The sequence below is a fragment of the Pogona vitticeps genome, chromosome 3 (genome assembly GCF_051106095.1).
Source record: "Pogona vitticeps strain Pit_001003342236 chromosome 3, PviZW2.1, whole genome shotgun sequence".
NCBI lineage: Eukaryota > Metazoa > Chordata > Lepidosauria > Squamata > Agamidae > Pogona > Pogona vitticeps.
Window position 1 is genome coordinate 89,617,403 of NC_135785.1, and position 15,428 is coordinate 89,632,830.

The window sequence follows — 15,428 nt, forward strand, 5'->3', positions numbered from 1 at the left end:
ATCCAGTTTGGCATCACACATTGACCTGGCCTGTGAACAGGTTGCTGTATACATACCCAACACCTCTGTCATTTGCAAACTCATTTGCTCTGTTTTATGACTGGTAATCTTGGAAGAGGGGGACATGGTGGCGCTGCGGGCTAAACCGCAGAAGCCTTTGTGTGCAGCAGGGTCAGAACACCAGCAGTTGTAAGATCGAATCCACGCAACGGAGTGAGCTCCCATCGCTTTGTCCCAGCTCCTTGCCAACCTAGCAGTTTGAAAGCATGTAAATGCGAATAGATAAATAGGTACCACCTCGGTGGGAAGGTAAAAAGTGTTCTGAATTTAAGTCGTGCTGGCCATGTGACAACGGAAACTGTCTTCGGACAAACGCTGGCTCCATGGCTTGGAAACAGGGATGAGCACAGCTCCCTAGAGTCGAACACGACTGACTAAAATGTCAAGGGGAACCTTTACCTTTACCTTTAATCTTGGAAAAAAGCAAGGTTTCGTTTGCAAGTATCATAGCTCACTCATGAAGGTCTACCTGAATTACTTCTCTGGAACACTACTAGACTGCAAGTGTTAATGACAGGTAATGTACACCATATATGGAATAAAAAATGCCTGATGTTCAAGCTGGATTCTGAAAAGGAAGAGGCATTTGAGTTCATATCACAAATATACATTGACTGCTGGAGAGTACCAAACAATTTCAGAAGAAAATCAGTCTATGCTTTAAGCCTTACACCAAAGCTTGTAAGAGCAAAGATCACAGAAACCTGGGCATCATTCTGAAATAAATTGGTGTGCCTCAACATTTGATAACCAGAGTTGTGTCAAACTGTCATACAGCAAGGAAATGAATTCACACACCAAACAAATTCGCATAAAATACCAAGTCAGGTTCATGACCTGACTGAGAAGGGATAATCCAGATACTCTAATTACCTACAGTGGACCCTTGATTTACAGACGGCTCGACTTACAGATTTTTCGAGTTACAGACTTCTCTGGCCGCAAAATTTAGGTTTGACTTGCAGCCAGAGAATTGACCTACAGACCAGAAAAAAACCAAAATGGAACAAAAATGGCAGGTTACGGGATTAATCGGTTTTCAATGCATTGTAGGTCAATGGAGACTCGACCTACAGACTTTTCGACCTGCAGCCACTGTTCCAATACGGATTAATTCCGTAAGTAGAGGGTCCACTGTACTGCAGAGACAACGGCAGATATCCTGACCAAACCATTAGTAAAGGACCTGTTTGAGAACCTGTGAGTGAAGATGAGACTCAGGGGTTCTTGCATGGAAGACTGAGAAGTGATGTTGAAAAAAATATAATCTTGCATGCTTCTCTTTTAACACCAGGTGTCTGCGGGAAGCATGCTCTGTATTTGCCACTAAACTTCCATGCCTCAGAGTCCTTGAGACCACCTTTACTTCCTGTTGTTTCCTCTGTTAGCCATCTTTCCTCCCTCCTTCCTTCTTCTCTGTAGACAGACATGTGGAGATGCAGACCGCAACATAAAAACAAATCCATGGACCCTGAGAAAAAGATGTTTTTTTTCTTTTAACCAAGAAGCAGCCAGAGTTATCATTTTTCTTTTTCCAAAGGTGAGACTGGGTGGCTCTCTCCATGCTTTTTTTTATTTGCCCGGAAAAGTTAATTAATTAAATTTCAAATACATCAGAAGTCTTTAATGCATCCACCTTTCCACCCAGCCTCCTATACAGATTTTGTGGCTTATTTTTATATATCCAAGCGATGAGACATGTGCCCAGCATGCAGATTGCTATTATTGTAGAATAAAATATGATTTTGTAGGAATTGTAGGAGATCAATAAGGCCCTTTGGGACTATTTGTCAGGTACTCCTCCAGTAAAGTTGGCTCTTTCCATGAATTGGAAGAGCAGGGCAAAGAACCTCTGCTGCTCCTGCTGGAGCTGGCCCTGTCCTTAGGCAGAGTGAGACTCCTGCCTCTGATTAGAGATGCTGGCGACATCAGCAGCCGCCGCCTTCTGGCTGTTAGTTCTGAACACCCAAGATGTTATTCTTTGGTGGAGGTCAGAGTTACAGGTGCTGCATAGCCTGTACAAGGCCTCCCACACTAGCTCACCTCCTCTGGTGTAGTGAGGGGCACTATTACCTTAATTGCCAGTCCAGTCAACTTTTGTGCCTGGATGGAGAAGGAGGGACCATTGTGTCTGTCTCAGGCAGCGACATGGGCCAACCTTGGTAAAGGACCAGCTCACAGTGGTCTCATTAAGTGTTGGCCCAAGTGGACATGGATGTAAATGGGTGAAGTCCCTGTGCAGGGGGAATACATTCCAAATCATAGCTTATGTGCAGCAAGAACTTTGTAGTGCAGGGGTTAGGGTCTCAAACTCTGGTGAGAGAGAATTGGACTCAAATCTTTTTCAGCCACAAGCATATTAAAAATAATCATGTGCCATCAAGTCAATTCTGACTTAAATTCCTTTTCAGAATTTTCCAGGTAGAGAATTCACAAAAGTGGTTTCCCATTCCCTTCTTCTGGGACTGTGCAGCTTGCCCAAGGCCACACAAGCTGGCTCTACTCCCAGGAGGCACAATGGGGAATTGAACTTCCAGATACCTAAGCCACTGAGCTATTGAGCCAGCTACATCGTTTTGCTGATTTCTCCAAATTATATTTTATGTGAAGCAAGGACTTTGTAATTCTTTTTGTTTTGTTTTGTTTTTTTGTTTTTTTGGAAGAGAAACATGCACACAATCCTGAGCTATTCCAAAATAAAGATGGGAAAAGGTTAAACATAAAATAAATAATCTGAGACTAGGAGTAGTGTCATAATATAGTCCCCATTATTAAGAAGCTTTTGAGTAAACTTGTGCAACTTCAACGCACTGTGCCGTGAATAGCTAGAGCCTAGCAAAAGTACTCTCCTAGAATTTCCCAGTCCTTATGGCCAAGGGGTCATGGGTGTTTGAAGAAATAACTTTGCCACGCTCTGCCAGCCAATTGCCAAAGTTTTCTGACTTTGCTGTTTTCAACAGGCAGCAAAGCCACACTTTTCAACATGCTTCTGGCAGATGAGAACGGCTGGATAGCTCAGTGGTTTGGTTGGGAGTACTATTCCCCACTGTGCTTCCTTGACAGGGACTGCACGCAGTGATTGATAGGGTCCCCTCCAGCTCTGCAGTTCAAGATGATTATGATTATGTATACACTATGTGCTAATCTGAAAAAAAATGATTTTTAGGGAAAACTGCTGCTTGGATTTTGTGTTTAAAACTGTTCCTGTCTTATAAGACAGGAACAGTTTTATAGCTCTGACACTTATAGCCCAGTCCTAAGTATGCCTACCAAAAGTAAAACTTGTTTGAGTTCAATAGATCTTCTTTCCAAGTCATTGCGTGTTCTGGATCCCATTTCAGAGCAGGGGAATTTGAAAAATATTCTGAAAATATAAGTCTCAGTGTAGCTTTCAGTATGTACAGTGGACTAACCACATGGCACTTGGCACTGTGCATCACATCACACTGGCCATCAAAGAGGTATTTATAAACTCAGCCTCTCATCTGTTCTGTCCCGCCCTGACTCCATTTTGTAGTGTGTGGATGCCCCCTACAGGATAAAAGGAACAATGGGGTTGCTGGGAGTGGTAGCCCCCAAAAAGTAATATTTCCAAACCTTGGGTATTTGAAGCCCAAATTTTGTGAGTTGCCCTAGGTACACCCCTAGTCATTTATTTATGATTTATTAACTAGCAGAACAGAAAGCACAGAAAGATTCTGCAGTGCTTTGTCTAAGCTGTAATTAGTTTGGATTCAGCGACACTGACAAGCCACTAACTTATTCAGGGACAATTCATATAAGTGCCATAATATATACTACAGCCAGTGTGCTTTTGAAAGCTACCTCCCCCACCCCACCCAGCACTTGAGGGTGAGCAACATAGGCTTAAAGGGCAGTGATCAACTTCTGAGGGGAATAAGCCAGACCACTGACTATGTTTCCTATGCTGGAAGACATTCTGGTAAGCAGGAAAAAAAGTGAAACAAACTGATTCTGAAATTATTGAAAGTAATTGCTAGAGTATGTAATTGCTAATTGCTAGATCTGCGCGAGTCAGGAGGTGAGGCTGAGGAGCCTGACGCCGAGGGAGGCCCGGAGGGAAAAGACACGAAACTGGGCCTTCTCGGCGATGGCTCCTCGCCTCTGGAATAACCTTCCTCCAGAGATTTGTGAGGCCTTCACGCTGGGTACTTTTAAAACTCAACTAAAAACATGGATGTACATCCAGGCCTTCCCTCCTGTCAACACTTGACTCTCTTCTCCTCCTTGCTATCTATTATTTACTATATTTTTGCACTGTATCTGCTATTGATTGTTTTGTAATGTTCTTGTGCCATTTTAATGTTTATATGTCATATTGGAAGCCGCCCAGAGTGGTAGAATATACCAGATGGGTGGGATATAAATTGAATGAATGAATGAACGAACGAACAAACAAACAAACAAACAAACAAACAAACAAACAAACTAATTAATTAATTAATTAATTAATTAATTAATTATTGGAACTGAAGTACGAAATCATGGAAAAAAGCATACCCCTAGAAGTATATCTTCCCTCATGGTTGGTGGGAGCAGCTGAAGAGAAAGATCTTAGCCTGAGACTTAGCCTTCCTTCACAAGAACTGGCAGCTGACCATGGAAAGCAGGCTTTCCCCGGGCAGGGGATTGTCAGGTGTGTCAGATTGCAGCTCCCTTCATTCCCAATCACCACACACCACACTGGAAATCATTTGCTAACTTTGTCTTCATGCAGTGAGTCAACTTTCCATACCCACTAAGCATGTTCAGTCTCCACTGGGGGTTATTTTGTTCTTCTATATGGGTTTCTTCCCTCTACTACTGTTGGGGCACATGGTGGGGTTTATCATATTTCTGACCAATCCTAACTACCTAAAACCCTTTAATTTTCCCACTGATGTCTATGGGCAGCTCTCTATTCTCTCGGTTGGACTATGGAGCAAGATGTGATGAAAGAGACATAAGGCTGAATTGATAAAATATATCTTCTCAGTGAGAACCATGAAGGAACACATCCAAACTATGAGATAGTTCTGTCCAACTTGTGTAGAAGTATCTATGTGTTCTTGTCTTCCTTCTTCTAGCCATTTTGTGTTTGTTACGATTATTGTGGTTGCTGTAATCACCACCACAACTATCACTACCTTCTTGGGCTTTTCCTCTCAAGATTTTTTAAAGCCCTTGGAAGCTTCTGGCAGGGTCTGCCAACCTATTATTTCAGAAGTGACTAGTGGGGGCTTTGTAACATAAGCATGAGCGTGGGACGATTCCAGTTTTTAAAAAAAGAACTACAGGGACAAAAAAATCTCCCCCAATATCAGTCTAGCAGCTGAAATAAAGGTTTCATAGAGAAAGAATTAACAAAAGTGTCATATTTGTTGTATCCCTTGAAGATAATAAGGTCAGAAAGAAGCTCACAATGCCACATCTCACTTCTAGTTAATGCACCTATTCTACGAAGAATTATTGAACAAGGACAAAGCTTCTACAGCTCATTTATGGCCTTGAATAGGTGTTCCATTGAGATAATCAACCCCCTGAAGACAGCAATTCTCCTAATTGATTAAATACACTCTAACGGTGGGTCATCAGTTGTCCTACATAGAAGGGCACATGGCTTTTAACTGTGGATACCAAATTACTGTAATTATCAACTATTATAATTAAAAGGAAAATGCTTCCCTTGTAAATGCTGTTGTAAGTCATCCAGTTGCTTTTCCAGTGGCTCCCTCTGGCCCCTTTTAATGAAGTGGGTAGTTTTGACTAGGTAGGTATGACAGCTGGTGTGATCTTCCTGAATGGCCGCCTCTCCTTCCCTTGCCTGCCAAAGGCCATTTGGCTGTGGGAAAGCGTTGGCACTTTCCACACGCGTTATGTTGCAGATGACCCTGACAGCAAAAAAAGTGCTCCACTTTAAATATCAGTGCATAGAAAGACATGTAATAACACTTGCCCATCCTGGATTAAGTAGTACTTCAGAATCTCATCAGCCTTGGAGGTTGGGGTCGCAAAGCAGCTCTCCACCAAGGTCTCCAGACCACTCACGTGTACCAACGGCTCAATCCCAAAATACAAAGAATCTCTGAGTTTGAGAGTCGGGAGAGTGTCCCTGTAGGTCTCTTCAAAATCGCTGTCTTTGAAAATCTCAAGAGTGAATGGGAAGACACCTCGGTTGCGGCTCATAATCTCCAGCGGTGTGTTCTTAACATTGGGAATGTAACCCTCCGAGATGGTGTACTGGCGAGGGAATTCACAAGTTATAGGGATCAGCAGCTTGCCGGTTCGGACAATGATGTCACCATTACTACCAGGAGTTTGTTTTGGCAAGCCGGTCACCATATTGGTAGCGATGATTTTGTCATTTGCCACCTGTAACCAGAGGGAGAAGAAATTATTGTCGAAAGATATGAATAGAGACATCAGGAGCAACTTTATGATAACCAGCCATCTCAGAGAACCTGTGGGAGTGTACAGAAAGGTACTGGGAATCCTAAGAAATTTTTGAAAGTTAGTTTCTAGTCCATGTGCTTGTAAATATTCGATCCTTCAAAAAAAACTTTTGGGTTATGAAAGTGGGATATTGTGCTTCTGTACCAATGATTTAAAAAGCCAGGAAATGATCTGATATTGTTGCATACTGTAATGTCATGCCTGCATTGCCAGCAGGAAAAAAAAGGATGTCAAACTTTACATAGGAAGAGGCAGCCTGAATGTTGTCAACACCAATGGCAGCAGTCAAGATGTTCTACAGGATACCCCCTTCTGCTCATTACCATTTGCAAAGGGACACCACACAAGGGAAAATCTCAGAAGCTGACTCCTTTTTTCTTCAGTAAACCACTTCTCACTCAAACATAAAGCCATTGTCAGGGCTGTTTTTCAACAAGGGTGAATGATAGTAAGCAGAAGAAGGCATCCTGTAGACCATCTTGACTGCTGCCATTAGTGTTGTCAACATTCAGGCTGCTCTTAACTTGGCATCATGTAGCTGCTGGCAATGAGGTACGATATTGTGCAGCAAAGCCCCAGCTGAGGAGAAAGGCAGGTGACAAGGGTTATTTTTTAACCTCCCTTCTGTCTCCCCAACCATCACCCCGATGTTCTTCCCTCATGACAGCTGCTGTTGCTGCTCTCTGCTTATTCATGAGTAAACTGGGTAAAGCTTGCTTTGAATGGATCTGTAGCCTGGGAGATGAGGACTGGCTTTCCCTGTCTCTCTGCAAAGGATCAGAAAAAGTGTGTATCTGACAGCTGATCAGGCTACAAGGAATTGTTTACTATGGGGATAGGATGGGCCCATCACTCCTACTCCACTCCTCAACAGACCCTTTGTAACCTGATCCACCCTATATCCAAAACAGACAGTGTGGAATGGCCCATAGTCACCATCCACCAGAAGTGACTTGATGGCACATAGCATCTTCAGAATTTCTTTCTTAATTACCAAACAATGGTATAATGACAAGGTGAGTGGAATAGGCACCCAGGTTCTGCTAACATGGATGCAAATCATCCCCAATGGCGAAGCAAAAAAACAATAATTTCATAGCTTAAATGAGTGAACTTCTGAATATTTTTATTCCTTATTTTTAAAATATCTTTTAAAATTTTTTACTTCAGAAATAGAAATTCTTTTTAATGTCTGCTTGGCCAGGAAGGAATTTAAAAGTCATTTAATTTGGTCCTCACTGGCAGTTTCAAAAGTTCAGCTCCCCCCCCTTGCAAGAATGTTTATGTTTAGAATGTTCATGCTGATAAGAAAGCCGCAAGAAATGACTATTTTTCAAAGTCAGTATTAGAGTCCTGGTGCCTGGATTCTTTCCAAATGACAAAAGAGTCTGGGACTAACCATTCATTTTCAAGGTAAGCAAGTTTGATCTTTTCAATGTACAGTGGTGCCTCGCTTAATGGGCACCCCGTTTAACGATGAAATCGCATAGCAATTAACTTTTTGCGATCGCTTTTGCAATTGTTTTGTGACGATCGGTACCCTGTTTCGCTTACCGATCATCGCAAAGCGATGATTTTTTAACAGCTGATTGGCAGTTCCAAAATGGCCGCTGGGTAAAATAAATGGCTGCCCGCTGTTTTCTGGGACAGATTCCTCACTTCCCGGGCAGCGAAAATGGCCGCCGTATGGAGGATTTTCACTTAAAGGTGAGTCTGAAGCCCATAGGATCGCATTGAAGGGGTTTCAATGCATTCCTATGGGCTTTTTAATATTGCATAGCGACGAAATTGCTTTGCAGCAATTTTTGCTGCACCGATTATCGTCGCTATGCGAGGCACCACTGTATTTGATCTGTTTTAAATTTGCAGGCACAGAAGGTCAAAGATTTACTTTTAAAATCTTAATAACTTGAAAACAGTTTTCCCCACATATCCTCAGATTTGGTACAGAGCAAGAGCAGATTGTCTGCCACACCTGTGCCAAATTTGGTGCTGATCCGAAGTCCACTTTCTAAGTTACAATTTTTTGTTTGGGACAGTCCTATTTTTGGAATTGGCTTATGGAATGTTGAACTGGGCTTTTACACAGTATCTATTGCTACATGCTCGTGCAGCAATAAATATAACTGAAAATGCTAGCACCTACTGAAATGTCAGAGATGTAGATATAAGATTTCCAGTACCTAGGGGAAGTCTTTGGTGCTTTGTATAGGGCTTTGACCTTCTGCCATGATTAGCAACACCAGAATAAATTATGTAAATTAAGGGACATAGGGATTTCTCCTATATTTCAGAATTCAGTGTGTCATCAATTGTTACTTAATAGCTAGATGAAAATACACTCTAGCTTTTATAATTAACAATTATGTGCTGTCACATTGATTCTGACTTATGAAAACACCTCCCGGGAGTTTTGACTCTGAGACAATACAGTTTCCCCAGAGCCACACAAACTGGGCTTTCTTCTAACAGACACAACAGGGAATCAAACTCCCAAAACCTATGCTCCAACCCAGTGAGTTATCCAGCCAGCTTATGTTTTTATAGACTAAATTTAAAGGCACTTGAGCTCAAAATTTAGTTGTGAAGGAAGCATGGAAATGCTTTTCTTTATTGGCCAACATAATTATGACACCATCCTTTGACTCCTTCAGAATCATTAACTTGGAAATATTCAATATTGTGCTCCTCCCCACCCCCCACCCCCAGGTCTGCTATAGTTCTCTGTCCTCACTGGTCAGGCTCCAAATGTTACCATGTTTTCCCGAAAACAAGATAGGGTCACACATACACATATATATACAACCATCTACATTTATTCAAATACAGTCATGTCGTCTTCTTCTGGTTGCTGCACAAGGGTGGAGGGTGGGGTTTCACTTAACTGGGGCTTACTTCTTATTTGTTAATATTAACCAATCCAGCTGCCTGTATGTTTTGTATTTTCCTTCTGTCAACGATGAGCTATGGAGACTGTCAGGACCAGCACATGCATGCCCAAAATTAACATTGCCCCACTGATTCTATAGCATTTTAGATTCATTATTGCATGAGCTGAGTTTATGTGGGCCACAGCAATCACAACAAAACATTTGTTTCAAACTAGGAGGACTTTTGTGGAGTTTGCAGATCTTATCTGTTTGGGAAACGGAGGGACACGGAGGAATACACATTCTATACCCCCATTCCTAGGAATATGCTAGATGGGAGGTGCAAAGAAGAAGGCAGAAGCAGTAACCATTCAGATTGATAATTAGATGATTGGAAGAAGAGGCTATAGAAGTTCATCTGATGCCTTTATGATTGCAATGGGAAATCCTTTGGTTGGGGGCCCGGGTAAAGCAATGAGAGCAGCACTGTAAAGTGTGACAAGAGAGAAACACTAAGTAAGCAGATTCTTGTTTCTCTTGCTGTCAAACAGGATGGCAAACCTCATATCCTCAATATGACAACTAGGTGAAAGCAGGATTTGTGCAGTCTACGACCGTATGGAAATCTGACAATAGATTTTATCAAAGAAGGTAAAAGAGACACAAAGTGGAAGTATCTAACTCAGCTGCAGGATCAGAGCTCTCAATCCCCCGCCCCCATGAACTTGTTTTCCTTAGGAGGTAAACAGCATTGTTAACAGCTGTACAAAAATGTAGGAAAATGAACATCACAGTGGCTATTCTTTGCTCATTTAAACTTACTTTGACTTATACGTATCTCCAGACAGAAAGATGCAAAACAATGGATTCAAATTATGAAAAAGGAGATTTTGCCAAAACATTAGGAAAAACTGCTTAATGGCAGAAGTTAGACTGCTTTGGAGGGTGGTGGACTCTCTTTCCCCAGAGGTCTTTAAACAGAGGTTAGGTGGCCATCTGTCAGGGATGCTTTAGCTGTGGATTTTATGGCAAGGGTTTAGACTCAATGGCTTTGGGGTGTCGCGTTTCCCACGTGCCCCCTGTTTACTATTTTCAGACAGAGGCTCACATCACATTCTCTCTTCGCTGCCACCAGTGGATTACTTTAATCCACAATATAAATGACGTGTGTCTGAACACTTGTCATATGAACAAAACAGAACTTTATTTATTGAAGGGAAGCAGAATGAACAATAACAGAAGTCTTTCAGCTATTCAGTGTACACAAGCATTTCATCATCAGTTCCCTCAGTACCATATTTTTCTGTGTATATGACCCTCTAATGTGCAAGATGACCCCTTAATGTTGACCCTTGCCAGAGGAGCAGTCAATGGGCAACTGCTCCTCCACCTCTGTCTCCTGCTGCCTCCACCATCCTATCACCTCCTCCAGTGCAACTGCCGGGGCTCACCTCCAGCTCACATTGTCGCCACCTTATCCCCTGCCGGAAGGGAGCGCTGGAGGAAGCAATGCGGTGGCAGCAGTCAATAGGCAGCAGCAAGAAGTGTGTGAGCACGCACAAGCGCTCCTTTGCCTCTACCTCCTCCTGCTGCTGCTGCTACTGGAGGGGACAGGGCAGCAACGGTGAGCCCCACAGTCACATTGGAGGAGGCAATGGGCAGTGGCTGCAGCAAGAGGTGCCCAAGCATGCACGAGTGCCTCTGCCTCCTTCCATGTATAAAACAACCCTCAATTTTTCACCTAATTATTTTAGGAAAAAGTATCATTGTATACATGGAAAAATACGGTACATAGTTTTTCTCAGCTTACAGTCTCATTACCACCCTCTCTACCTATCTCCCTAACCAGCCCTATCTAACTCCTCCTTCTCCAGTCAAGCCTTATGTAGCTCCTGACTCCACCTCTCCAGCCCTCTCATAGGTTCATGTAAATCATCTCATGAATATGAGTGACATGAATGACATGGGCAGTCGCCACATGAGGCCCCTTCCAGCTTTACAATTCTGTGGTTCTCTGATTTACTGAATCTAGTTTGACCCTCAGAGTTTAGAGATTCTTCAGTTAAGGCCAAGTCATTTAGGCTGGTATGATTACTACCAACATACATTTGTAGTGTTGACGTATCCTTCATTGTCTTCTAACCTATACCAGAAGCACATATATGGGATGAGGCTACAGGACTGATAATCGGTACACAAAAACACAGCTTCTTGCAACCAGTATGAAAAGCAATTGCTGCTACATACCTCTACAGTTGTGCCACAGGATTTCAAGGAGAAGACAATATTGACATGTGTGCCATTGGAAACTCCTTTGCATGACCCATTGATGAGTGAAAGATCCATCCCTCCAACCAGATCTTTAGGGATGTTCACTTCTATGGAGGTAGATTTGCACAGAACTGGGACTTGGGGGAAAAAGGCAGATATAATTAAATATGCTGGATCACTTTGTGAGGAAAGGCAGAAAAGGCAGACGAGTCCTCCTTTGATACTTCCTGTCCCTCCAGAAAATGCTTCTTGACAGATGCTCAACTTGCCCTATGGAAACCTTGCTTTGATTTGCTGGTTGTTAAAGCTGACAATTATGTTAGACTTTCGATTCCACTCCATTTATTCCTCAAAAGCTGTCTGTCTTCAGTGACATTCCCACCCCTCAGGATATGAATTTCATTGTACTTATGTCACATTTCTGAGATCAAGTCATGTTAATAGCACTTTTATGATGGGTCACCAACAGACTGAGTTATTGTTATGACTTAAAATTCTAATCTTCTATACAACAAGGATTCTTCCAGATGGGAAATCTCCTCCAGATAGCTAATGCTGTACCAGCAGCGGTGAACTGGTGTTCACAGCCTAGGAAAGCTGCAGAGTGGTGGTGGTGATGGTACTGTATCATAATAATGAGAAACACCAATGTAACTGCTGGATTTTCTTCCAACGTATAGGAGATATATTCTCCAGTGTAATAGAGGGCATGCCCATGGGCTTCAAAAGGATTCCCTTCCCCCATCAAAACAATATTTGGATGTGAGCTTGAAAATTTAAGATGTGCAACCAGGCACCTTTTGTCACAATGCCATCTAATCAGTATCTCTGCAACATTTCCCACATCAATGAAAGTCTCCTTGTGCCATTTCCTGGGGCCAAGAAGTAAATTTCTTCTATAAATATGTAACAAGAGTTTTCATACATTCTTCACCACATTGTCAGCCACAACATAATATTACCATAAGACTGGTTCAGTCACAACCTTGACATTCCTCCCTGGGGGAAAAATAGCTCCATAGCTATGCATTTCATGTAAGTAAAAGAAAGTCACACTTTTCAAAGTGGCTCTGTCTGTCATCCCAGATGGCCTGGGTGGGAGGGCAACATTTGGGTTAGAGTAACTGCGGACTCAGTCCATGTGCTGCCTTTGTCTGTTGTATAATGTGATAGCACTTTCTTGTTTCACAATTACAATGCATCCTGTTTTGTCCAAGGCACCCATCTGGTAACCTGAAGTCCAATTTACATATGATTATATAGACACAGAGAACCCAAAATCCAGTGGAAGAAAACACTTTTTTTCAAATGCTAACTGCACATACCTTATGCATGCAAATGCACAAGGAACTGCAGCAGAAGGGCCTGCTTGCTTGACCCAAATACAGGTGCAGTCTGGCTTTTGTTTTTGTACAGGATTCTCATCTGTGTGCATGTAGATTGGGGGTAGAGCAGAGGGTTCAGTGCAAACAAAATTATGCTCTCCACTCAGCCCCCAGAAGCTGAGTAAGCTACAGCTCCCCTCAATCTCCCAGCCAGCATAGCAAGTGACATTCCAAATACAGAGGGGCACAAACCTAGTTTTGGATGTTCATGCTGGTTTGTATGTGCAACACCATAGGCACCACATGTTCCCTTCCCCGACCTCCCTGACAGGAACTCCCACTCACCAGTCAGCGTACGCTCCTCTTCTCCTCCTCTTCAGCTGTTTGACCAGTCTCCAGCAGCAGCATGGGCTTCCTCACTTCACCTCCTTGTTTGATCGCCCACCCAGACAAGGAGGCGGGACAGGCAACTCTGTGCTTCTGACAACGACTGGTCAAACAGCTGAAAAGAATGAGAGAAGCGTGTCCCTACTGGTGAGTGGGTCACTGGATGGAGAGACAAGGGAAGGGAACACACATGAACTGGCACGAACCAAGGTTTGTGCCCATCTCTAATTCCAAACTCTGCACATCCTGGGCATATGCTCACTGTACACAAAGCAGTAGTCAGAAAAGGCCTAAATCCAAGTAACTGAGCTTAGTCAGGGTATGCCTTAAGGATCTTCTCCCACACATGCATTGGAAGAACGGTAAGGGTCACACGAGCTAAGCCCTCCTCTTCCATCAAGAGTTACTGTGGTCACACGTTCCACTGTGGGCACCCCTAGTGGTGGAAATACTTCCAGCATGGGAAATGTCTCAAGACATAGTATTGCTGTATGCCTATAGAATTCTCCATGCAAAGTGGGCTGGGGTGGGAGGCAGCCCAGTTCTGCCAGGTCCCTCTTTGCACAAACATACATCAGTATGCAAACAGAGCCTTTTTGCCTACCAGCTAAAAAGTGTTTTTTAAAAAAAAAAATATGGAGAGGGTGTTTCAAAATAGGTTTGTGACACAGCACAACCATCTGTTTAAATATGAAAAGCAAAACAAAATTTCCACTTGGGTAGGGTAAGTCTGAGGCTAAGTAATTTTCTGGATCCAGGCCAAGGAGTTTTGCTGTCAGATTCTTGGGAAAGTCAACGTACTTCCATCTTGCTGCCAATATACACAAGCAACAGGCCATGTTTGCCAGCTTACCTCTTGAAGAAATCTTTCAGGAACAGAAGGTGGATAGTTACTTTTTGGGCTCTGATACCCAGAATCTTCCATCCAACATGTCATGGTGGCTGGGAGATTTAGCAAAGCTGCTATTCAAAAGTCACTTTTGCAAGCTTTGCTCAGGAACCATGGCCATTCTTCATTCTTACCCCTTATACCATCCCATCTATTGACCATATACTGTACTGTCTGAAACCATGTGCTTCACAAACAGGAAGTTTTTACTGTTAGGAAACAACACTTCTAACTCTATGCTTTCTAACTCTCTCCTTTTAGCTTGAATTATTTCTTATTATTTCTATCTATAAAATACAGTGGTGCCCCGCATAGCGAGGTTAATCCGTTCCGGATTAACCTTCGCTATGCGAAAACATCGCTGTACGGGGCAGGAAAAGCGTATTGGAATGCATTAAACTTAGTTTAATGCGTTCCAATAGGCGCCAAAACTTACCCCTCCAGCGATGTTTTTGCTGGTCCGGCGGCCATTTTGGAGCCGCCGATCAGCTGTTCGGTGGCTCCAAAATGGCCGCCGGACGCCCCAATCGTCGCAAAGCGAGTGCGGCGATTGGGGCAGCTCCGTATAGCGATCCCCAAAAAGGGATCGCTATACGGATTCTTTGTTATACGGTGCGCTCGTTAAGCGAGGCACCACTGTATTTACTTTCTAAACATTTTATATTTAGAAGAAAATATTTTTAAATATTTTCTTCTCCCCTATCCCTAACTTCCCACTGTACACTTAACCTCTTTTCCTCCCCCTACCCACTTCACCGCGCCCAGTGATTAGATTAAAAGACTGGTTGTATAAAATGAGATCGAAAGATCAAATGAAAAAAATCCTTCAAAATAAGAATATATCATGGTTGAATTATATGCAGTTAGAAAAATGGACTAATGAATGGGTAAAGAAGTATAATAAAGGTAGAGAATATATGAAGTATGAACAATTTCTGTTATCATATGAAGATATTCAAATGACTGATTCAATAAAGGTTGCAGTGAGTAAAATTTATAGATTTCTGCTTGATCTAGAAGAAGAAGAGGCTGAGAAAGAAGGACTGAAGTTAGTGTGGGAACAAGACAGGAAAAAGAATAAATGATGAAGGATGGAGGAAGATGTGGAAAATGAGGGTTTTACTATTTATATTAGTGAGAATAAGAGAGAAAAAATTCAAATTGGGTTTAAGA

At 42.6% G+C, this 15,428-nt stretch overlaps 1 protein-coding gene across 1 annotated transcript in view; it reads right to left on the reverse strand.

Moving 5' to 3' along the window:
- The window catches only part of OIT3 (oncoprotein induced transcript 3), a 55,094-nt gene that overhangs the window by 10,553 nt on the left and 29,113 nt on the right, over positions 1-15,428 (reverse strand). Inside the window, exons 6-7 of the mRNA XM_020783153.3 lie at positions 11,631-11,791; positions 6,017-6,432 (exon numbers count right to left, since the gene is read on the reverse strand). Coding sequence (XP_020638812.3) covers positions 6,017-6,432; positions 11,631-11,791 — 577 coding nt within the window. The remainder of the gene's footprint in view (positions 1-6,016; positions 6,433-11,630; positions 11,792-15,428) is intronic.